This window comes from Phaethon aethereus, assembly GCF_964289735.1.
Source record: "Phaethon aethereus genome assembly, chromosome: 15".
Classification (NCBI taxonomy): Eukaryota; Metazoa; Chordata; class Aves; order Phaethontiformes; family Phaethontidae; genus Phaethon; species Phaethon aethereus.
Window position 1 is genome coordinate 2,332,361 of NC_138591.1, and position 22,829 is coordinate 2,355,189.

The window sequence follows — 22,829 nt, forward strand, 5'->3', positions numbered from 1 at the left end:
ATGCTCCTTCCTCGTAACCAGAAAAATTCCTACACCAGAGGACTCCACTATGTGGGACGAGGGGCAGGTTTTCTGCTAGGACGAGAGCCTCCTTTTGCTGTCACCTCAAAGAGACAAAAAAAAAGGAAGTCCTGCTTACCGCTCCAAGCATGATCCTGAAAATCAGCCACCGAAAGCCCCAGATGACGATGCTGGAAGGAGGAGTGTGCCGGGGCAGGCGGGAGAGGGTCCAGAGCGGGCAGAGGAATATCCCCAGGAACCCTGTTTCCAGAAGCTGCGATTCCCATCCTGGAGTGCCAACATGTGAAAAATGAAAAAGAAAATAGTTATTGTACAAGCCCTCTGAGTTATCCTTTCACAAATTTTAAACACTCAAGAAGAGAATAACCAAAACAAACCATAACACTTTTTAAATTTAACTTGGGGGAACTTAGGTACCAACTCTGTCCTAATACACAGACCACACACACTGGGAATTCACGTGCTTTAAGCTACAGCGTGAATGATGTGCATCTACGTTTGGTGCATTGGGTTGTGTTGTTGCATTGTTCTTCTCCAAGAGCACCCACGGACACTTTCATTGTTTATATCGTTATTTTATGCAGTGTGAAGCAAGAGAAAAAATAAGAACTTTTACGAAGCAAAGGAAAAGCAATTTAAGTGCCCTGGGAACTGGCAAGGTGACCCAGACACACAACTGATCAGTGCTGCTACTGATCACTGCAGGCCATGGACTGACCGAGCCATTGCCAACGGTCCCACTGACTTTACTGGATTTGTGCCAAAATGCGGTAGTCTTTATCTTCCAAAGGCAATTATTAAAATCACATTAAGTCTTATTCACCATCGACTTTAACGTACAACAAGAAGCTTTGAATTTTTAATTGTAAAGAAAAATAATAATGAAAAAAGTCCAAATCATCCATCAAGTCAGTTTTACACATTGCTGGCTTTAGCAAAATTACTCTAGTTTGAAAACCAGTAGAGCTGAGATCAAAGCACAGCCTTGTAACCACACCGTGAACCTGTTACCTGCCATGCTGGACACTTTGGAGAAGGCAGACCACAGCTTACTTAATGCAAATCTGCGTTTTGCATTTTCTTCTTCCAGTACAGCATAGAGTATAAATATTGAAATGATTATTCAGGAAGAGCCAGAACACGGAAGTTCTGTTTTGACAGGTGAAGTCCAACCTCCACTATGTTTTTAAGTAACAACATACTGATGACAAAACCAAATTACTCCAACTTTGTCCTGCCTCCAATTACACGCCCTTATTTTCACGTATTTCTGTGTGATACCGTTGTACACCGAAGTCATTAAAGAAAAAAAAAAAAAAGACGCTAAATGGCACACTAGTGGGGACAATTCCTGAAAACTCAGCAACCTCATTGGAGCCATTTGAGATGCTGGTATTTCCATCTACATGTCTACATAAATTAAACCAGATGGTGCCTGTGGGTCACTTGTAGCCGTGTTCCTTCCCAAAAGTCCCCCGGGCACTTTACCAGTTTTCAAATGGCAGCGACAAAGTTTGGTCCATAACACCTCCCTTCACCCAGCCCAGGGCAACACCTATCAAAGGCATTAATTTCTCCCAGATCCAGTCTGAGACACCTGAATGCACCCCAGGGCGAGATTTTTCAGACCCCTGATTTGACACAAGCAAGACTACGTTGAATTTGCTTTAAAATATTTGAAGTAGCAGTCATGCAATCTCCTCTTTTTCTTAATATGCACAAGGTCCTTTAAATCAAAATGTAATGTGTTCTTTTTTGGTTTGTTTTGTTGTAGAAAAATTATTATACAACAAACATATAGGGTTTAACTGCAATTGCAGCCTAGGACAAACTACAGTCACAGCACCATTTCAGAAGTCTCTATTTGATGTATAATATAATTGTATAATAATATACATCCCCATTCTCCCTCCATACATCCTGTAGTTTCTAGAACAGATACCCCAACTGCCAAAATTAGCGCTTCTGAGAGGAGAAGCGAAGTATATTGTTATAAAAGCAGCTGCACCACGAAAGCAACAGCTAATACAAAATGTGAAAGGTTAATTGTTACTAAACTCAGCCACAAACAGCAGTTATGGGTCTAACTGGCACCAAAATGGTAGTATATCTCCTTCGTCTCTGCCTGCACAAGAATCCCACTGTTATCAGCGTTTTCATATGTTAATCACTGCGTTCCCCTGCAGACGTATAGGATGCACGCTGGATGGCTGAGCAGGAAGGCGTACGCCTCTACATCTCCAAATAGCCTTTAGATCCTACGTACACACCTCCCTTTGCAGAGCAGTATTGTGTCTCACCAAGCAGGACACAGTGGCATTTTTTTACATTTCATTTTTAAACCAAACTCCTCGGTAGGTGTTTGCGTGCGTGCAGGGAAGGGGCACGAAAGGATCGCGCGATCCTGCGTGGCACACTTCTTGTGCGTTCCATGGGTTGTATGAGCACGCGTCCACGGGGACGCGTGCGTGAGCGCGCGTGTGTCCGAAGCGAAGCCGAAGCCTTCCCGGTATGTGCTGGCCTCTAAGGATCATGAGTTCAGCCTGCACCTGTGCTTCTTGCTCCAAAGCGACGAGTTTGACTCCTGGCACCACCACCACCCGGCTGCGAGTCCAACAGCACAAGCCGGAGCGAACCGTGCCAGTGAGGGGGACAGCTCAGCGCCGCGGTGGGAGGGGAGGACCGGAGCAAACGGTGCTGCCAGCTGTTGGGAGAAACCTCTTAAATTACCCGCTGCTGACAACGGGGGCTGGCAGCGGGTGCAGCTAAGCCGGCACCAAACAGGGTTTAACTGCAAGTGCAGCCAAGGACAGACTACGGTCACAGCACCGTTTCAGAAGTCTCCGTCTAAACCTCCTCGGCTTGTGGCTAAATGCTGTCCAGCTCTGCACCCCTCGATGGCAACAGGCAGATCTGGTAGCGCAGATGAAGCGCTGTGCTGTACTTTGCTCTGCTACTGACCTTCATATCAGATCACGGCAAGCTCCTGCTAAAAAACCAAGTTTAAGATGCAGATATGCAGGGAGAGCCTCTGATTTATTAACAACCCTCTTCCTGATGGACTGAGTCTCCACAGCTGGCAATGCGGTCATGCAGATCAATTTTCCCTACTAGCACACATCACCCAAACAGTCACATTACCCTGCCCTTGGCAGCAGAAGCTCCTTCTCCAGCCTCCATCCATCTTCCTTCCAGCCCAAGCAGCTCCTCGCCCTGGACCCTTCCGTGCAGCAGCCCTCCTGCTCCCGACCCACTGCCAAACCTGTCACTGCTTTCCCCTTCCCCATTTAGCATGGACTCATCCTGCTGTTAGTCCTCTTACAGGCTTCATCACGTGCAAACAGTTAAGCCTTGATGGTTGATCCTGCCCCATAAGCAATGTGCTTGTGATGGTCGGATTATCTGAGACGCTACCTGTGTCACGTTCTCTACTAAAAATTACAGCTAGATCATGAAGACTTTCAAGGATGTGAACACATTGTTGAACATCACAACTACATCCACAGTACAGTGTAAAAGGGGGGCGAGCTCTGCTCCATATCACATTCACTTTACTGTAAGTTGATATTAGAAAGCAAGATTACAAGATCCATCAACAGAAACCTTGCGTTTCTAACTGCTGACTTACAACCAGTTGTTCCTGTCTACTCCTTAAAAGCCTCACTCAAAATCCCTTGCAATCTTAGACAGATTTGAGGCTGTAACCATGTGTCTGCTGAACACTGCTGAAGTTCGAGCATTGCCACCTTTTAACACCATTTCCGAAAACACAAAGCTCAAAGACGCCATGACACCTACAAGGAATCAACCAAGTCAACACACCTTGGCAGGGAAGACCTTAGGAACAACTGGTACTTAGCTGACGCGTGCAGCCAAGTAATAATGATATTTTTCTCCCTATACTTATCCTCCTCTCCTTGCTAGCAAGTGGGCAGTGTTGATGAGATGTATTTGCTCATGCATCAGTGCCAGGCAAAGGAGTCAAACACAACCTCCATCTCCACCAATCGTACTGGGAACCACGTCCCAAACCCCCCTCCAAGCTGCAGGAATTCCCACCCTCGATGTTTTTTAGGACAGTTCTATCACAGCAAGAACAGGGACATGAAGTCAGTCATCTCCATGACCTGGGGGGGACCTAATGATCCCCCACTTTGGGGCTGTGGGAGGGGAGGGCAGGCACTGGCGTCGGGAGCTTTAGGAGCATCTGCCTGGCAGCCGCAGGGCATTGCACAAACCGAGGAACTAGCGGCAATAAGGGAACGAAAGCACCATAATGGAGCAAAGACCTCTTGCCTGTGGTGACTCCAGTTTGTCACGTACAGAGACAATCCTAGCATTTTTTGAGTGAAACCCATTTTATAAATGGCGGCAAACCCTACGATATTTAGAGGCATGGGGGTTATCTCAGAAAGGCAGCTCCCATCCTCAAAGCGCCAACCAACACATCCTTATTGCCTGGGCTAAATCTCAGGGCTCACCTCCGCCCTGGTCCCTCCGGCCCCGGCGCACACTGATACTGCTGGGAACGAAAGGGTCACGTTGTTGACCCACCTGCTCCTGTTTTCTTCAGTTGGATCTAGTCAAATTTCAGCAGCTGCAGAGCGGCACAAAGCGCCCCATTGTTATCTCCCGCGCAGCCGGAGAGGGAGCCACGGGGGTGATTTTTTTGGGGAAAAAAAAAAATTGAAATAAAATAAACTGCCAATGGCGGCTGCACTTGCCCCACACGCGTTTCGAATGTTTGTTACGTGCTCCAAACTTGATGCGGCAAAATCCACAGTTTGGCATTTTCTAGAGGTCTCTGCTGGGGCAGGGGAGGAGGAGAAGCGGGGAGGATGTGCTGGGGGGGCAGGAAAGAGAGGGAAGGGGAGGAAGCAAAAACAAAACCGAAAAAAGCTTTCCCACATTCCTTTTCAGGTTTTCAAATGCTTTTCTTTAAAATCATATAAACCCTCCAAGAGTTTAAATTTTCAGCTAGGGAATTTAGCTCCACATCAAGTGATCTCTAGAGTCAAAAACCATTTGCTGCTTGAAAGAGGAACTGTGAAAGCCGGCACCGCGCGGTCTCACCGAGTCCTATGGCAGAGACCGTATGCGTTGGCAGGAACATCAAATGTGCTGTAGACAACATTACTGGTGCTTAACATGTTTAAAAAAAAAAGTCAATTTGGTATGAATAGTCTCCAGAAAAGTCCAAAGCAGCCCCATTATGGCTCTCTCTAGAGAGTATTATGTCTAGTGGAATATAGATTATATAGCATTGCATCATTAAGGTTTCCAATTTTTGTCTTTATTATTTACCATCAAATACCCGATGAAAAAAAACAGCCAAGTTATCACAGCCTGTCCACAGCTATAGAGGAAAGCCAGCGCAACCCCTTCCCACCCAGCCCTGCCCGTGGCACCTTCAGCCTTCCAGCATCCCAGACCAGTTTTATGTTTACATGGACAGTCGGGGAGAAAGCAGTGAGGCAGCGAAGAGCAGAAAGCCTTCAGAACTAAACACAAAAAGGTCAGGTCCAAAGATAATGAAGTTACTTATTTGCAATTAATCTACTTTTATGAGGGAAAAAAAAATCATCTGGTCAAAATCAAAACCCATACATAGCTATGGTAGACACAGCTCAGATAGATAATTTATTGGTATTAATTCCCCTTCATAAAACATGGGATAAGGTGAAACAGCAAACCGCCTCTCTGTATATACATATCTACACACAAAACTTATAGAGAGCACGTTTGCATGGCACAGACAAACGCTTCTACAACGCACACGCATTTTACAGCTCGCTCCGCGGCCAGCGCGCAGAGGGGCTGGGCAGCGGGGCGAGCAGCTGTCTCCCTCGGAATATTGGGTGTCAGGCATCCCAGCAGCCGAAGCAAGGGAGACACCCAATACGGACCGACTGACACTGGAATTAGAGTCACTGCTCCTGAGCCTCTCCTCCCTACCTCCCTGAAATTTGGGATGATACAATTCCAGCTTATAGCGTTAAAACACCTGTTGAAAATAGGGTTACGTTAAGGACTACAGGATATTCTGACCAAGGACTTTAGTCTGCAAATACTCATTGCGACTACCACGTGCGGCTCAACCGGAGCAACATGCTGAGCGCTTCGGTGTTTACCGGCCGGCGTGCTCCCACGGGCACCGCTCTTCACTGCTGCACCCACCGCTCATCCCTGTCACCCTCCTCGCCAGGGTCTCCTCCTTCACCCTGCCGCCCGTACTCACCTCCCGCTTGCAGAAACGCAGATCAAATTAGAAAATGCACAGAACTGTACCCATATAGCAATACTTTTTTTAATAAGTAGACATCGCCTTAAAGGACAACAGTTAGGTCAAACCCAGCCCTCTTCTCTAACTGTGAAAGATAAATCTCAAAAATCCACAAACACCCCCTCCCCCCAAAAAAAAGGAAAATAAATGTTTCTGCTTTTTTCCCTTACTTTAAAAAAAACAAAACCAAAATAACTCTGTAGATTACAACTTTCGTCATTCATAGCAACAACTTCCTCAAAGGAAAGCAAAGTTCCCAACTATCCTAAATAGAGCTGCATCATTTTGAAGCGTCTTGCTAACACGTCCTCTAACAAATTAAAATACTGCGCCTGCCAGCTAACTACAAATGCCTTTTTTATATCCAGCGTGAAATACGGGCCACACTAAAACCCGTGGCAAAATTATCACCAGTTTCAACTGGGTTTGGCTTTCACGCAGGAGTTTCACATGTCTCAGCTACCACCTGTTGAACCATGGTTTTTCCTCCCCGCTGAAGACAAGTGCCAGGGGAGCGGGTTCATCGGCCAGCCCCGCAGCAGGGGAAGAGCATCACGGTGCTGAAGGTGACACTAAAGACCCAAGTAAGCAGGATCCGTCCGCTGCTGTGCCATTTCAGGCTTCAGGAGAGCAACAGCTAGATGCAAACAGCTTAGACTACAGAAGGAAACCCTCGGCAAGCTGAGGCTGTTCAGTGAATCGCTTTAACTCGCTGTGCAGAAGTTCACACCGGGATCAGTCGTGCTCTGCACCCCAGAAGCACTAGGAGCTCCGCGAGGCATCGCCACCAGCTGTCCTTCCCCGTGACATTGCCCCTTTTTGCCTTTTTTCCAGTCATTTTTCCTTTTCCAGAAGGACAACAAACCTATCAAGGGGACAGACTCCCTCCCCTCACTCTCTAGCTTTCCAAATACCAGTAAAAAGTAGAGGCATAAAGAGCACAGACAAGAAACGTTCAAGTTTGTATCAAGTTTTAAAAGCTCTCCAGGGCTCCCGATGGACAGGGTTCCTGGTGATTCCTAATGGAACGACCAGGTCTCTCCGCAGTCACATAGTCAGCCTGTAGACATGAAAACCCTGTTAATCTCAGAGAGCAGTTCTGAATCTCCTCCATCAACAGGCAGAGCACGCATGCAAGCCTTAACTTTGAAATATTTTAGGGCTTCCAACCAGGGGGAAAGTGAAGCCCAGGCACTGGCACTGCACACCCCTTAGGAGCACAGCAAAGCTCTCTTTTCAAACCAATATACAGCAGAAAGTGTTGCCTTTAAGACTTAAAAATACTGCACAGCAACAAGAATGCTTCATTTTGAAGTCACCCCCGAAAAAAACCCAAAATTCCCAGCGCAACAGAAGCTGCCCTCAGAAGCACATCTGATCTAGGACAGAGAAAGAAGGAGAAACGCTTAAAAAAGGAAGAAATCAGCCCACCGCAGTTCTGAGGAAAAGACAATGATTTATTGCTTCTCAGTTCGGTGGTGCCTTTCACTTACAGATCCCAGAACAAAGCGGTACGTCTCGCAAGCCGCCTGCCCCACGGGGTCTCGAGTCTTTTCAGAGCTATGAAAGCCAAAGCTCAGGGGGCTGAAGGACAGGGTCCCCTTTGGCACCTTGTCCTGGGCAAGAGTGGACAACCCCGCTGCTCCCCTTGCGCCCCCAGGGCACGCTGCTGCCCCAAGCACCAACGAGCCCAAGATCTGAACCAGCTTCCCGCAGTCGAACTCTGCCATATCCTTTTTCCCCAAACACCACCTACATTAAATGCTTCAAATTTCTCGTCTGCCAAAGAGGTAAGAGACTGGTGACACTTCACATCTCTGCAGCCAACAGAATAGTTCTTGATGTTGTTGGAAGATTTGGAAAAATGTTATCAATAACTTTTGTTCTTAAAGTATAAACCACACAGAAAAAAAAAAATTTAGCATAAAAACTTTTAAAAGCTTCCAAGTGCTCTCCAGGGTAGTCATTAGAAACTACTTAGGTAACAGGAGGGTGATAACAGTAAGTTAATGCAGCGTTAAATTAGCCCTCCTTCCATGCAGAACTTTAAGTGACAGAGGAATCAGTTGGGAGGGTTTTTATTTTATTTTTTAAATAATGAAGTTAATGGATTTCCTGTTTTTAGCTCTGTGGGCGGCTGTCATTTTGAGGGATCCGTATATACTGTATTTAATTACTCTGTCTTAAAGTAACAAAAATAATTTCATCTGTGTTCGTATGAACTCACTGGCACCAGCACCTCTCAAGCATGGCCATCAAGGCAAGGAGAACCTGCATCGTCAGTGAGATGTGTGTTGCCTCTGGAGATGTGTAACCACAGCAGCTACTGGTTCCTCACTGACTTCTCAACATCTCAAGCCATCCCTCAAAATCTTCACATGGCCAACAGCCACAAGACCTGTGCCACAAATCTTGGTGAGCAGAGGGGAATGAGCATCAGGAATGGTTCACAGCCAAGAGATGGCAGTGGCTTCACAGGGTTCCCCATCGTCCTCCTGCAGGCACAGTTGGGGTCAATGCTGGGTTGGTGCAACCCAACAGCAGGTTTAACAGCTCCTCCAGATTCACCTCCCGCAGTGGGGAATTCACTCCGTTTCCCCCTAACAGACTATTAGGAGTAGGGTCAATGATGTCCATCAATAAATTTAGACAAAGATCAGCAGGACTTAGGCCGGCCACAAAGATAGAGGGAGGGGGGAAAAAAAACCTGAGCATCCTGCGACGGTCCACAAACCACACAGAGAACTTCGTAAATGAAGTGGGAAGCGATGGAAAGGACTAACTGTGAAATGGGACATCGAACAGAGGCAGGAACATATGGAGAACGAAAGGAGAGGCCAAGGCCAGGTGATGCCACTATCACCAGGCGATATGACCCATGTAGTATTGGTGCTACACACTGCATTAGGGCACAGCAGCATGTTCCCACTTAATCAATTCTCAGCTGAAGAAAAGAAAGCAGTTTTAAAGGCTTGAAGCAAAAAAAGCCTGAAGGCAGAGAACAATCCCTGCCTGACGGGAGTCATCGCAGGAAAGCTTTCCCTGCGAAACCGATAACCTGCCTACTGCGGAGCTCTCCATTTTCCTTTGAAGCAGCTGGCTCTGGTACTGCTGGAAGCAAGTCTTGATGGGTCACTGGTTTGAATTCAATATTGTGATTCCTCCGCTCCGCTGTGCGGAGGTTCAGGTATACATTGCACATACCAGTGGGGACCATTTACTGCCAGGTTCCCATGGCACTAGGAAAACAGAAGGAAAAATATGTATCATCACTAAGGAACTCCGGTTCCTGGGACAAATAATTATAACCTGGAAGGGATTTTCTTTCCAATTATCCTTTCTGTGCCGATTGCTTTGAAGTTCATGATACAACTAAAAGCCAATTACAGTTTTCTGATGAGTTTTCTCTCTGGAAACCCACGCTGATCAGATGAAAAGAATACATGATGGCACAGCCAAGAGCACACAGTCAGGAGGTTTTGGCTTAAAAGAAAATAAGCAAAGCCCAAACACAACCAAAGGACAAGAAAGATCTACACAGAAATCCTGCACCAGCGTTTGCAGCACCTTTCCTCCAAGAAGCTAACAGCGATTCAGCAACTGAAATCTCTCAAAGCCCCTTTATTGCAATGAATGGTCATGCAAAGCTTCAGGAGGCTGAAGTAGTGGCTCTGAAAGCCTTAGAGAGAAGAACCTCAGCTCGCAGCCCTCTTTCACAGAGAAATATATGTCTTCCTCCCAGCATTGATCAACAGCTGATATGGCACTGATTGGGTTGGAAGTTCCAGTCTACTCCAACATGACAGATATACCTGAAGGCCATCGCCATTGCATACAAGACACCCTCCCTAGCCCAGCTTGTCTCTCCCAGCAGGGCCTCTCCGCTGCTCGCAAACTCCCCCCCTGCCCCAGCTACTCCAGGGACGGCCTTCTGCTCAGCTTTGGTGGCTGCTGCAGCTCGCATGGTCACAGGACATAAACTGCGCCAAGGGAAGAGGCAGGGAAAAATACAGTGCAAATGAGCACAAATGTTCATTCAGGAAACTTAAGGTCGTGCTGGGATCAGCCAGCAGGGACTTTAACACCGCCTTGGGGCTAAAACTCCTGGGAAAGTCATCTTGCAACTTGGCCTTGCTACAGGTGGACTCTTTCAGAGATGGAACAGAAGCCTCCAAGCATCTGGGAGAAATGGCATCTTATTCCCACCAGCAAAGCACCCTGAACCTTAGAAGTACACTGCAACCAAGGACACGAGTGTCCTTTGACTGAGGGAAAGGCACCAAGGACTTTGGAAGATGTAGCCAAGTTTGAAATACCAAAAATTCCTTTTGGTGTTCATCTCTTCCAGGTTACATTCCTTCTTACTGTATTTTTCCTTCTTACTCTCCACCAAGAAAGCCCTACCATGAAGTAGAAGGTCAGCAATTTCCACCTTCTCAAGCAACCTGTTGAACACATTTTATCTGTTCTTTACGGACAGGACCCCTGCAGTACCGTGCCATGTGCCTGCAGAGCTAAATTGCTAAAAACAGGTGTCTGTTGGGTGTTAAATCTATCTGCAGGCTGCTTTGGCAGCTTAAGAAACCATTAGCAGCTGTTAACATGGTTAGCATGGCAACGTTGAGCCTAACAGCTCAACCATTCCGCTTTCTTCACCATTTCAAAACTATCATTCCCCACTTGTACACTTCAAGCAAGAACAAATTAAAACCAATACCGTGAAGGCACCTGGCAAGCTATTTTGCTAGCAGACAGAAAGCAAGTCTTGAAATAAAAAGCATATTAGATAAATTTTTCCTGCTGTATCATGTGAGATTCCCATTGCCCTAGAGAAATCACATTTTAGCCTCATGCAAGCACATGTTTTAGCATCAACATTTGCAGGAGATGATAAATACTCACCAAGGGACGACTCCTTCATCGGGCTTCCCCATCAGTTTGAAATGGACCTCTCATTTAAAATTTTCTCCACCTCCCTAATTTTTTCCTGAAAGTAGTGCCTTTAAAGTACAGCTTGTACATTGAGCAGGAAACAAAGGCTGCATAGTTCATTAACGTCAAGGCAGATACACCCATCCAACACCCCAACAGCAGCAGGATCACAGGAGCGATAACACAGGTGTAATCTCCAAGGTGATATGCGAGAAGACCATAAGCAGATTATGGCCAACTTTCAGGTTGAGCGTGAAAGGCCGTCCTGGTGCAAGAGAGGAAATGCAGGTCCTGGTAGTAAAAAAGAGTCCCAGAGAAGGAGAGCACAACTTTGCATGTTAGCTAGCGGGCATGGCACATTGGTTTCCAATAGGCTGCTCTTACCAGGACAGGGGCCAGAGACTTGGTCCCACCACTCAGCATGACAAACACTCATCCACACGCAGTTACACACAATGAATCATCAGAACACGCACGCCAAACGCCCAGGAGGCATCAGCAGCCCTGCGAACCAGGTACAGAGCAAGAGCCTGGGGAGAGGTGGTGTTTGCACAGCCCGGATCCCGCCAACCACGCTCATCCAAGGAAACAGCAGCAGTGCCCGAGCCAACAGCCATCAGGAGGGAGATGACCACAGGGCCCATTTCCTTTGGCAGTGGCGAACTCCAGAAACTATTTTAACCCACACATGTAGCTTTCAGTTACATTCCTGCACCATCTTTTACACTCAAATCCTTTTAAAAAAAAGAGCCAAACCACCCCCCAAAAGTGAGATACTATTTATACAAGACCGCATGAGATAACCACTACAGTACCTACAATATGAATTTTCTGATTCTAAAAGGGGAGTTGCTCTGTCTGGAGTGAAGGTCATTTTTCAGGATTACAGTTAGATAAGAAAATTGATACTGCTGTGTCCTTTAGGACACCACCTCCATCCCAGCAGAAGTAAACAAGACTCTCCATTCAGCTACATCACTGAAGTAACTCAAACAAGTCTAATGAAGCTTCAGTGATGTAAATCTGCTGCAATTCTGGAATGGTTTAATCCACGCATTTTTCAACATGATGAGCTCAGAAGTGGCCAAAATGACTAATGGGACCTCAACACCCACATCTTTAACCTCCAAGAACAAAGGAAGAAAGCGAGAGCCGGAAGAAGGAAGCCCAAAGACAGATCTCAGGAAATCAAAAAGCTGTTTTCAAAACCCATCTGATTTTAAAAAGATCTGATGGATACGTAGGAGGAAGAAGCAGCTTTTTGGCAACTATGGGACGAATGCCAAAAAGTCAAATGCATTAGGAAGTCTTTCTCTCCCTGCACAGTACAAAGAGATGAGCAAACACACAAACAGGCAGAAATGCTGATGGTCAGAGACCTGAGCGACATGCCAAGTCTTCCGAGCCTTGAAATCTCCCTGTTGATACAAAGAAAGAGATGGACTAGAACAGCAATCCGTTAATTCAGTGCTTGAACAACTAAACTAACAAAAACCACATTGAAAATAATTATGATGAAGTATTTCTGATTTCTTTTATTGTTTATGATTTTCAGCAACAGCAAATGGACCTGTAAGCGACCATTTCACTCAGTCTGCAGGAAACATTAAGCCTTCAACACGAGCGACCTACTCTGGCAAATCTGCTGCCACATGCAAAGGACAATTTACCGAAGTAGCAGAAACAAAACCCGCCTGTCGTAGAAGCTGGTGTTCTTCCCACCATTACTTATTTTGAAAAAAAGTCCAAAGTGTCCTTTGGACACCTTTAAAGCCAACCTGCTAATGGATTTCAGAGACAGAGAGGGAAGGAGGACGCAGCGGCACTGCCTGCAGCCAGCCCAGGGACAGAGCTGCGCTCAGCCACCTCGAGCCAAACCCTGCCACTTCCAGCTTACACAACTTAAAATGCTGGAGGCCTGATGTCAAGATTTCAGAAGATGACCTCTCCACCCCATCCCCCAGAACCTGTTACAATTATTAAGTAGCATGTCAAATCCATAAAATTTTATCTTTTTTTTTTGTTGGCCATAAGGCAGCCCTAAACATTGCCCTAATTTTGCCTTTTCTCTTCCCTCTACCACAGAAATTCCCCACCATGATCAAATTATTCATCAGTCTTCACCAGGATGCACTGAGAGGAGAGAGAAATAATTGCAAGAGTCTTAAGATCTCAGGTCATTTCTTTAAGCTCTTTTCTCTGCCTGTCCTAGTATCTTACTCCCTCTATGAACGGCAGACGCACAGCAGTTATCCAGAGCAGCTTCCACCCGTGTCAAACACGAGTATGCAGATGCCTGGCTTATGACCTACAAAATAACAGGAGTAAATACCCAATTGTAATATGCATCTAAAATACAAATTTAGATTTTAGCTGATAAAAAAGGTAAATATAAATCAGGTTTAAATTGAGAAAATGCGGCATTCACTAAGTGTTGCTCTTATTAACATGCCATTCACTGTGTTTCCTCGCCACATATATAGATATGACTTGTTAAACTTGAAAATCTCAGACTCTGGCAAGAGAGCTGGAGACAGACACCCTTATAAATCTGAACCAGCAGCTGTGAGAATACTGTGGATTTCATTTTTAGGAATAAGCAAGTTTCAGAGTAGTAAGAAAACAAAAAGATAAAGCAGCACAAAGCAGGGTTATTTATTTTGACAGCTGCAGTTCAGTTGTTTTAACTGTTTATGATGGTTCTAAAAGAAACTCAGAAATCCACTTCAGGAAAATAAGGACGCCTCAGTAACAGCAGCCGGGTTGTGAGTCCAGAGAGGAGGCACGGCCGAACCACACGTTTTGGGATCGGGGACAGCCATGGGGAAAGGGGTGGGGGGGGACACCAGCACAGGGCTCTGGTGCCTCCCCGGCCTGCCCGGGAGGGTTAGCGATGCTCCCGGGAGCCCTGGCAGGCGCGGGGTCCCTGCCACCGCCCCAAGCACGGGCAGGCGGGTGTCACCCCAGAGTCCCCCCAGTTTCGTCAAGGTAGGGGTCAGTGCTGGTGAGCGTGGCACCGGGGCATCCGGCTGGCTCCCGCCGCTTAAACCCCTGCAGGTGCCACCCGCCCGCAGCAACGACCCGGGTTTGCTCTCTTGTTTAGAATAAATAGGAACGCGCTTCCCTTCAGCGGAAATTAGACCTCACAACACAGAGGATTTAACCTTAATACTTTCCAAATATTTAACTCCCATTCACCTGAAGGGCACGACAAATTACCATTCCTAGGTCCTTTATTTCCTGTGCCTGAAAATGGGTCGTACCTTGACGCACCTTCAAAAGGTCTTGCCAAAAGCCCAGCGAGGGCAACGGGAGTCCATGGGGAGCGCGCAGGGAGGCTGTGCCCGGCGCGGGGAGGCTGTGCCCGGCGCGGGGAGGCTGTGCCCGGCGCGGGGCTGCGGCGGCCCCCGGCCAGCGGCCCTCTGCTCCCCCTCACCAGCCCCAGCTGGTGCAGTCCCTGCAGAAGGGACAGCGGGACGGGGACCACGCACGGCAGGATGGGCTCCAACACAAAGATGCAGCCACAGAGGAAGAAGATGAGGGAAAGAGAGGAGAAAAAACTTCCAAACCCAAACCTGAGGTTATTGCTACAGAAGCAACACGGAAACGTTCAGGTTTTTTGTACATGAACATGAATTCTTCAGAAAGCTTTTTTTTTTTTCCCCTTGAAAACATTGAAACTAGAGGAAAACAGACCACTTTACATGTGTTTTCACAGATACTTTCTCATTAGGGGACCTGCCTCTTTGCTCTGATATCAATATCCATCAGTAGAAGTTCTGCAGATACCCTAGGACTTCATTAAATAAAAATTAAGAACATAAGTATGTTGTTAACAACACAGCCACGGTTAACTGGCATTAACTGCACATCTTCTATGGGAATAATCACTGTTAATATTGCCTGAAGAAAAACAAGGTTCTCAGTTCCTGGAAGTTATGAGCCACCCTATTTTTTGGAAAACTCTACGCATTCATTTTATGGTTGACAATGCCAGCTGGGACAAATTACTTTCACTTTCCCCAACTCTTGGCAAATAATGTATATTTTTCTTTGTTTTCTGGCCATTTTGCAGAGTTGTTGCCTACTATTGAGTAGTCAATATCATTACGTACTACCAAAAGATAAATATAAAATTTTTCCCCCAGAAACACTTTCCTGGGAAGAAACTCCCAGAAAAGCCACACTCAGCTGCCAAGGAGGCAGAATTCAACATCAAACCTGGTAAAAATGGCAACTTATATATTATTTTATACTTTAGAAGAAAAAAAAAAATCTAACAGAAAAACCCATCCTTTAAACCTTTGGCAAAGGTGGGGCCATACGTCTGAACACAGATTTGTTGGTCATGTACAAAGGTGAGCAGTCCGTGGTCAACGTCGAATAGGATTTATAATGACCGCAGTAAATTAAACGGTAACACAAAGTTACTCCATAACTCCTCCTGAATCATTGTACACACAGTACTGTTTCCTTTTTTCACACAGTTTTAATAAATCCAGCTAAACAGAATTATTCAGGTACGAAACAATACAGAGTACAATGAAATAAAAAGTAGTAACTGCCTGTCTGGGTAAACAGGAGTGTTTCTGTACTGAGATGCTTGGGAAAGCCAAGCCAAAGGGCTCGGAGACACCGTCTAATTGAGAAGGTTGAAGAGCTGCTGTTCAACAGGTTTTAGTAACTCATCCAAACGCGGAGTTTTCCCCGGTATCTCAGCCCATCATTAGCTGTAGCACCCGGCAGCCCAGGGACACCACTCAACGCAGAGGGCTCAATCCACCCCGTCCCGGCTGGGCTCGGCCCCCGGGTGCTCCGACAGTGGCGCTGGTCACCTAGTCCTGGGACAAATCCTTCCCCCTACAGCGTTATCAGGGCGTTTGGGTGACAGCCCCATGCTTGGTCCCTCCTGTGCCCGGGTCGTGGGATGGGAGGGCTGAGCATCGCTCGCCCCACCGAGTGCCGGAGCCTGCACCATGGTCCAGGCTGTGCCCTGCAGGCGGAGAAGGGTGGCAGTGCGCCCGAGCCCTAAAACCGGCAAGTTCAGTGCCTAAAGATGGTCCTGAGCAAGCGCTCCATTTTCCCCTTTTGCGTGCACTTTGCACGCATTGCCACAGAAGCGGCTGCTCCACCGACCTGTCCTCACCTGTCCCCTCCAACGCAGCCTCCAAGCCCAAATTCATCTGGGACAAGAGCAAATGTTCTTGAGAAACCCGAGCTGTCATGCTCAACCATCAAGAGAATAATTTGATGGGAGAAGTATCAAGGGAGCGATCAAGAAAATCCTAGAAGGGAAATTAAAACAGATATATGTTCCCAAAATTACAACATCCATTTCAAACTCGTGCTAGCTGAAATCTATATTTACCCAAGGCAAAGTAACTACATAATTGCACTCTGCAGAAATGACTATGCAAGACTAAACACGTGCCGCACGCTCTGCGGGAAGTCGCCGCTCTTCCACGCTCTGTCTCAGGCTGTGCCACTGCCTCAGTTTCCCAGCTCTCCCGTGTACTTTGGGGTAGGTGGCTTTGCACCGTAATTCAGGTACCACCACACCAGGCACCAGAGCGATGCAGCCCGGCTCCAGCCTGAGGCACCGGCAGCGGCACCGGCAGGTTTAGAACTGGAGGGCTCTTGTTTCTTGTTTTCTGCCCCATCCATCAAACCCAAGTTCCCTCAGGGAATTAAGTACACTAATTATTTCTGACCCAGGGTATTGCACCCCCACCAACTGCAGGGTCTGGACAACCGTTGCTGCATCTATAGGGCCAGAGACGGCAATTGAGGAATCCCGAAGCTCCTGACACAGCAACGTTTTAATATTTTAAGCCTCACAATTCTATTTTTACTCATGTCTACATCCCATAATCAGTAACAAAACACAGCAATAAAAAGACAACCCTAAATCCAATCCCGTCTTTCCTCTCCTCTAGCCAGGAGATCATTAAAAAAAAAAAAACAAACAGCAAAACAAAATAATAACAAAAATAAACAAACAAGAAACCCCACCACACTCACAGGATGCAATCTTTCATTTTAAATTGTCCAACAGTTTAGCTGGCAAGGCTGTTTTTTCCAGGAATGCGTTTTTAAAATCGTTAGCCCTTTCCCTACCTCCTAGAGCTCTTAACAACTGTTTATTACTTATCGCTTCTGCTACAAAATCAAAACCAATTGCAAATTAATTTCTGGAGATGTTTAGAGCAGGAATTTTGCTCCATTCGTGACCGCAGATATTCAGCATTGATTCCTAAGGATGCAGCAGCATGAAGGCTGCTCACCCAAGTTCTGTTCTCAAGAGAAGCCCAGACGAGTATGGCCTGGCCACCGCTGGCCCCCCCAGGAGTGCTGAGCAAGGGCTTTGCACAACCGGTTTATCAGCAAAGGTGTCCTGATGCTCATGCAACTTCTGGTCACAGTCCTGATTCAGGTCACCCTGGCAAAATAACTCTCTTGCCTGTCGTCTCGATCTGACGGATCTTGCATCACGGCTTGCTGAAAGACAGACGCGGGGTCGGGCATCCCAGTGAACATCTACCTACAGGGACCCCAGAACGATCCCCCCTCTCCAGCCCAGCCACAACCGCCATGAAGCCTTCCTGGTAAAGAAGGGAGGGGAGAAGAGAAGAAACATGTTTTCCCACAAATATTACCATTCCCCAAATTCTGCTGAGAAGCTGCCAGTTGGAAGGATTCAGCGGTTTAACGATAACATAACACAGCGTACAGCAAGATTTTCCTTCACCCCTCGCCGCGAAGCAGCCAGCCATGGTTATGCTGCCGGCAACCTGGGTGGTGGGTTTCCCATGCGTGGTGACATCAAATTCACTTGCGAGGATATTCTGTAGCATATAATTAGAATTTTTGCTTCTAATTTGAAGAAGCAGCTTTTTACATTTTTATATAAACCGCTGAAATGAACCACATTAAAAAAAAAATCACACAGGATAGTGACAACTGATATTAAACAGCTATTCACATATGTCCCAATACCACAAGCCTCGTACACCCGCTCTGCTCTCCCCGCTGCAAGAAATCCAAATTACTTCAGTGCATAAAATGAACCATATGAATTAATCACTGGCTTTTCTGTCCTCACTCTACAGTGTTATTAATTCAGGCTGAAAACACGTGTGCGCCAGAACAAAGAGCGATCCAGCAAGGGAGCGTGTAGTTCGTTAAGCATTCAGCAATGTAAAGCCAACCTGGAAATGCAAAATAGCAGGTATCGCTTGGGGAGTTTCCAGACAAATGGTTATCAATACCCCAAAGCAGGGGAAAACATCCTGCAACTGGTTTAATGCTGAAATTGAAAGTGAATGGAAATGCCTCTAAAGTAGTCGCTCAAAGAATGCATTCTTTTTATTGACAGAAATAACCATTCAGTCTTTGATGCGAACTTTCAGTCATTAATGGGAAACTTGTCAGTAAAGCTGGGGGCTGAAATTCAGTAACTGGAAACACGCGTGAAGGTAGCCCGAACACCAGCATTGCTTACTCCAGTGATTTGTCATACACCTGAGCCTGCGGTATGCTCACACCAGTAAAGCCCTGGATGGAAGGGAGACAAAATGTTTTATTTAAAAATCATTTGACACATGGTAAGGGAAGCAAAAGCCATTCTAAAGCATTTGCATTACTTGTTAAAATAATTTCTCTATAAAATAGCCAATTTTAAAATGTTACCAAGTACAGTAACCTTTCATACAAAAAATTACTCTTCTCCCTAAGCAACGTAGTATTGCTGGTTTGGTCTAGAAAGACATTTAAAAGAGATTAATAGCTTTTTAGCATGACACACTGTCCTACTCTAAATGACTACACAGCAGGATAAGTACATATATCAGAGAGAAACCATTTTTTAAAGTATCTAGAAATGTGGAAATAAAGAGAACTGAGCAGAGCAAGCCTCTGGACTGAAAGGAGTGAGAGAGCGCTTCGTTTCAAAGGAAGAGCCCAGATCCCCTTCCAACCGATGCCTCTGCAGATAGGGGAGTTTTTAGCCAATATCTGGAATTTCTGGAGATGCCTGCTGGCCTGCGGAGTTGTCTCCATCACAGGGACCCCGCAAAGCAGCGTGTGTGACAAAACCATGCATGTACCTACAGCTCCCCCCGGCCCTGGCTGCACCGGCTCGAGGCAGCGGGTATTAGCAGTCCAGCAGCAGGAGTTGTTTTCTGGCAACCACGTGAGCCTTCAAGTTCACAGCAGTTTTATACCTGGTGCTGGCATAAATATAGAGTATTTTGCCTTCCGTGTGTGCATGGCCTGGGACACAAATGCAAAACCGGCTACCTTCTTTCAGGGACAACTCAAACAGGAAAAGAAGCTGCTGGCAGCCCAGGATCTAGGAGTGAAATAAAACACTTGAGAAAGACATTCATGTACGGGATAATCTTCCAAAGAGAAAGTGCTGACCTGTAAAGAGTGGCATGTGTCAGAAGGTTTTTTTTACTTTAATTTTACTTCAAACTCACAAAGGAGAAGTTCAAAATGCTGTTCGTAACCATAAGTTAGAGTTAAAAGGCACTCAATAAAAATGTACACCGATTTCTTCTGGACATAAATCCAAAAGGTAAGATTGTGCAACATCAGTACTTCATATTTAATAATAACAAACAGATGGGAAAATATTATAATAAATTATTATAACTGTCCAAGCCCTGTGCCAGAAAGTCTTGGCCAAATTCCCCTGCTTAACTATCTAAATACCATTTTCATTGCACAGATCTCAGAGCTCTCCATATTCCTGTAGACTGAAATATGTACATCAAGCTACTTTCTTTAAAATAAAATAAATAAATAAATGAAATCACTGTCTGAGCTACTCTGCAGGGCTGACACAACACCGCAAAGCGTGAGCAAGGATTTTGTACGAAGAGCTGTGCTGTATCACAACACAGAAGGACCTGCAGCACTGGTCGCAAGACCCAGCAGCCCACGAGAAACCCCCAAGGATGTGGATTTACCTTTGCTCCGAGCTCTGGTTCATCCCGTATTCGGGGGTAAGTTTTAAAGCCCAAATGACACTTGACATTGAACCTCACCTACTCTGCAGCAAGGGCACAGGCAAGGCAGCTCTTAATGCTGAAAGCCCTCCAACTCCCCTCCCAAGGGCTCGACAACCAACACAGCTGGAAATCCCGGAGCCTTTTAGGACAAAGATCCCCGTGCCCTGCCTGCAGATAGGCATGAGCGTGGAAATTTGTGTGGAGCGATGCCGCCCTGTGCCGGCGCCTGCGTGGGCAGAGCTGGGCGACGTCGGGGCTCCGCTGCTGGCGTTTGGGGCTGCTCAGCACCGGCATTGCCTGGGCAACCCCAGACGGGCCCAGGGCACCGGGTTTCACTTCTCACTGAAGCCTTGGGATGAAGGCACACGCAGTTCCATGCAAACATCATTCCTATCGCTGGATTTTCTGAAGCTCAGATTTGAAGTGTTGAACCTAAAGCACTGAATCGTGACTTTAAAGTCTTCTCCTCCTCTCTCTGGCCGTCAGCTATCAGACACATCTGTTTTAAAAGTTGAGTAAGCCAGAAGAGGTCATATTAAGAACTAAGCCATGTAAATGTACCGGCTAAACACGGAGGACAAAAAGTGCCACTTTAAAGCTTAGCAAAGCACAGAATAGATGGGAAGAGCAACAGCTCTGCGTTATCCCCTTGGACACTTCCCCGGCGTCTCCTTCCCTCTCGCCGCCCTTCCCCATCCCTCTGGTAATTTTTCAGCGTCTCCAAGCGGAGCGCAGCCCAGCGCGCCGGCTCTGTGCCGTGCTTTCCCCCGAGCGAGATATCCAGCACAGCTGGGCAGATCCAACTGCACTGACACAATTCCAGATTTACACTCGGAATCTGGCCCTCGTGTTTACCAAACAGCATTAAAAAAAAAAAAAAAAAAAAAAAGATAAATCCTGGCAGCATTTGCCGCTGTGACAATTGGCAGTAACAAATGGCTGTGCCGCAGCTCCATCGGCCCGTCGCTCCCGTCGCTGACAGCCTTCCTCCTGCAGCTGCGAGGCCGAGCAGAGACATCACACGGGGGAACTGAGCTCCGCCACGCGCTCCGGCTCTCCTCAAAAATAACAGCATTACCACAGCAATCCCAGACAAGGGACAAGAACTGTTTCCCCATCGGTTTCTACCCCGCGTCCTTCACCCTTCCCCACTGCTCCTTTGCCCCGGAGGAGCCTTCCTGACGTCTCCTCCCTACCCTGCACCCAGATTGCTCACTCCTTATTTACGGCATGGCTGTTTATTCCCCCCCTCACTGTTTTTGGGGGATCATCTCCGCTCTCTCCTTTCACCTCTCCCACACAAACGTGCCACCCTATTTTTGGAGAACTGCAGAACGACTCTTCCCGTGGGTACCACGGCTCAGCTCCCAGGCAGATCTCCGCTGCCTGCCAGCGCAGCCATTCTGTGCTTGCCCCGACCCCTCCTTCGCGGGGGAAGAAAGCCCGAATCTGCAGAAGGGACAGCAGACCAGGCTGGAGCTGCAGGACCTATTCCTGCCTTGGCCGTTTCCCACCCACCGCTGGCAGCCAGCCCCGCACCGGCTTCGGCAGGCGGGTCGGAGCCCGGGCTGCCCACGCAGCGAGCCGGCCAGCCGCGAGCCAGCCCCAGGGAGGTTGAGCAATACTCGTGGAGAGGCTCAGTCTGCAGGGCTGAAACCACAGCCTGCCGCTCGGGATTCCTCATCCTTCCCACCCGCAGCAGCGAAGGCCTCCATGCCGCAGGTCTTCCAGCCGAGCTCGAGGTTAGCTGCCGAATCGGACATGACCCAGCAGGGCTCAGGCAAACACGAAACACCACAGAAAATTACCCCGGATCTCCTCCCCGATAAATGTTCATAATGAATGGTAAATCAAGAAGCAACCTCACGAACCTCCACACCTCAGCTACCTGCTCCGCTAAAACCCTGAGCCGTTTAGTCCAGTTTTAATGGTGGTTTAATCACCTAATAGCCTGGAAGCATAGGATAAAAATCAAAATCCCACTACTAAAACACTGTTATTTTAGGCACCGTGCCTTAACAGAGTAGCAACCTCTCTCGCTCTTACGCAGCAGCTTTACATAAAGGCCCGGAAGCCCCTTGGGGAAAGCCTTATCCCCATCTGACGTCACGGGAAACAGGACGTGGAAGATGCAGTCAACGTGCACCCAGCAAACAGGGCCACGGCCCAGGCTCACCTCCCTCCCCACGACAGGTCCGACCCGCCGGGGACAGGCCAGCTTCTGCAGGCGATGAGCCGCCCGCTCAGTGCAGACCGGAGCCGCTTTCGCTCCTTCTGAGACGATAAAGCTCGGCACCACACGCCTTCCTCTTCCCCGCCCGGCCGGCCCCCTCTCCGGCTTCACCACCTGCAGTTTTCCTGCCATCCAAGGGTTTTCCTGGAGGGACTATGACTCGGACAGGTAATTTTGACATGCGTGCAGGCACCCCCCACACAAAAGAATACGAAAATACAAGAGACTTGCGATAAAAGCGCCAACTGTTCTGAATCAAGGCACGGGAGCCAAGGTACAGCAGAGATTTCAGCGCTGGAAATTGCAGGGTGGAATTTACTTTGAAATCCTGACACTTATCTCTTTT

General features: G+C 47.3%; 1 protein-coding gene across 1 annotated transcript in view; it reads right to left on the reverse strand.

Annotated features, from left to right (window-relative positions):
• The window catches only part of LMF1 (lipase maturation factor 1), a gene marked incomplete at both ends in the record, with an annotated part of 205,120 nt that overhangs the window by 145,237 nt on the left and 37,054 nt on the right, over positions 1–22,829 (reverse strand). Inside the window, one exon of the mRNA XM_082006549.1 lies at positions 140–288. Within this exon, the coding sequence (XP_081862675.1) occupies positions 140–288 (149 nt within the window). The remainder of the gene's footprint in view (positions 1–139; positions 289–22,829) is intronic.